Source organism: Hemiscyllium ocellatum (assembly GCF_020745735.1).
Source record: "Hemiscyllium ocellatum isolate sHemOce1 chromosome 27 unlocalized genomic scaffold, sHemOce1.pat.X.cur. SUPER_27_unloc_2, whole genome shotgun sequence".
Lineage (NCBI taxonomy): Eukaryota > Metazoa > Chordata > Chondrichthyes > Orectolobiformes > Hemiscylliidae > Hemiscyllium > Hemiscyllium ocellatum.
This window is the reverse complement of record NW_026867487.1, coordinates 4324665-4327170: the sequence shown is the minus strand read 5'-3', so window position 1 is coordinate 4327170 and position 2506 is coordinate 4324665. Positions and strand designations below refer to the sequence as shown.

The following is a 2506-nucleotide window of genomic DNA, read 5'->3' as shown; positions in this document are numbered from 1 at the left end:
CCATTCCTGACACCAAGACATAATTCACATCAAAACCAGAAATGAAAGAAACAGCGTCAAAAGGAAAGAAAATTTCCAAATCATTCCTGCCATCTCTTGGAAGAGTGCTGATGCATCCCTGAAATCGTAAACATGCCGTCAGAAATGGAGAGCTTCAAAGCTGCCTCACAACGCCAGAGTCCCGGGTTCAATTTCCGCCTCAGGGCAACTATCTGTGTGGAGCTTTCACATTCTTCCATTGACTGCATGGATTTCCTCCGGGTGCTCCGGTATCCTCCCACAGTCGGAAAACGTGCAGGTGAGGTGAATTGGCCATGCTAATTTGCCCGTAGTTTTAAGTGGAGGGGAACGGGTCTGGGTGGGTGGCTCTTCGGAGGGTCGGTGTGGACTTGTTGGCCGAACGGCCTGTTTCCTCACTCTAAGTAAACTAAACTTCATCTTATATTTTTGAGCACACAGATGTTTTCAGTCCATGCCCGCTACTGATGCTGGAGTGTTAGAATGTTCCTGTCAACTCCGGCAGGCTCCAGGACCGAGCCATAACGTGAAACATCAGACAAACCTGTGATTCTGAACCTCGTGTTAAGCCTGTGACTGCAGGTTGTGTTGTCTCTTTCTTGTTGTCATTGCTGGCGCCGCATTATGCTGAGCACTGATTCTCGATCACCAGGAGATCTCGTTTTCTGCTGTCCATGACCAAGCTGCTGTTGGCACTATCTGCGATGCTGATGAAAAGGGAGAAATTGAGAAAGGAAAAAGGAATAGTAAAATGAAAGAAGAATTCAGTAAAAAGAGAAAAACAGTAGGAAGCAGACAAGATTAAAATTAAAGGAAATATCAATCAGAAGCACAAAATTACAAACAGAATTGATAAAATAGATCTTCAGTATGGTGTTCACAGGTAAAGCATTTTGGAACAGACGGAAAAAAATCAAGAGAAAGGTCAAAATTACGCACTGAACCATATTCTTATCGATTAATTCTGCAGTGAGAAGATGGTAGTATTGGATGCTCTTGGAATTTTCTATGTGGGATTGTAAGTGCACTTGGAAAAATAACGAAATTTGCACAGCAACAAAACGTGGAAAGGGCGCAAGGATTAGGATTTATTAAGTAGTCTTTTCAAAGGGCAGATGCATTGGCCGATTGATCATACGCTTATGGTATATTTCCATGAATTTAGACATATTAAAATCCCCTCCCCATCTACGTGCTCCTCGGTTACTGTGTTACAAAAACGGGCAGGGCGGACACAGGTTTCTCAGCATTAAACAGTTCCGGATGCAAACTGAGCAGTGACACATATTTTCTGTTCACAATTGAAGCAGGCAGTTCACTCAGAATTGTGTTGCAACAGTCCTGATTTCAACTTCCGTTTGTTTTAACTCTGGCTCGCCTTTCCGCCCTGTGTTATTTAAGAGACTGCTGCAGTGCTTGCTGTTTGTGATTGACTGGAACAAATTCGAAAGGGGCTCGACGACAGAGGAGTTCCTGGATTGAAGAATTGACAAGGCAGTGGGAACCATGAAGAACTGCCTTCCTCGATTCCTCATCATTGTCTCACTTTTCAGTAAGTCTTCCCTTCCATTAGACCTGACTAAAGTGTTTGTAGTCCAGACCTTATAATTGGTAAACGAATCACTGTAATGATCGTGATTTCAAATAATGTTATCATCCTTGTTAGAATACAGTTACGAAGACACAGTGGAGCAGCCAATTCCTGAAATGACGGTTGAGGAAGGAAATAATGTCACAATCACCTGCAATTTGAAGACAAGTGCTACTAATCCTTATGTTTACTGGTACAGTCAGCCCCCAGGGCAACCTCCACAATACGTCGTTTACATGCTTACAGCTGGAATGGTAAACAGGAATCCTGACTTCTCTGATCGTTTTTCTTTGACATTTGATAAAACTGCGAAGATTACCGAGTTAACGATCAACAATGCCTTCAACACGGACTCTGCTGTGTATTTGTGTGCCATGAAGCTCACACTGGCGCAGACAGATAGCAGAGCACGTCAAAAACCCACTCTCAGTGTTCTCGTTAGAGCTCACGAGAAGGCAGTCTCACAGGGAGGAACAGAAACAATTCATCTCCAGAGGAATAATTACAAACCAAATTGTTGAAGTAACAAGAACAGATCTCAGTAAGTAAAGTAGTGTTCCATTTTCAGATTTCTATCAGTCTGAAAATTCGGGCGGTAAGTATGGTGGGAATAAAGTTTAACATCTATCTGTGCAATTCTGTTTTCTGTTACGTTTCAAATCAATGTCGCCAATGTCTTCCCTTTTCATCTTTCCACTCAGTTCCTTCCACTCACAGACACAGACATCTCATGGATTTGCAATACTAACGTTAGTTTGACCGTGGCGGCAGGAGAGGGGTGAGTCGGAACATATTGTCCAAGTAAGATTTGTTCCTTCTTGGCAGACAAATGCAGAAATATTACACAATGACTTCGCAGAATCAGCAGCTGCAGCCGATGTCGCAAATTAATTGCAA

At 42.9% G+C, this 2506-nt stretch overlaps 1 gene segment (V, D, J or C); it reads left to right on the top strand.

Annotated features, from left to right (window-relative positions):
- Positions 1-1508: 1508 nt before the first annotated feature.
- Positions 1509-2130, top strand: LOC132807677 (T cell receptor alpha variable 38-2/delta variable 8-like). The segment is given in 2 exon segments: positions 1509-1570; positions 1685-2130. Coding segments are annotated over 2 exon segments (492 nt in total).
- The last annotated feature ends 376 nt before the right edge of the window (positions 2131-2506 follow it).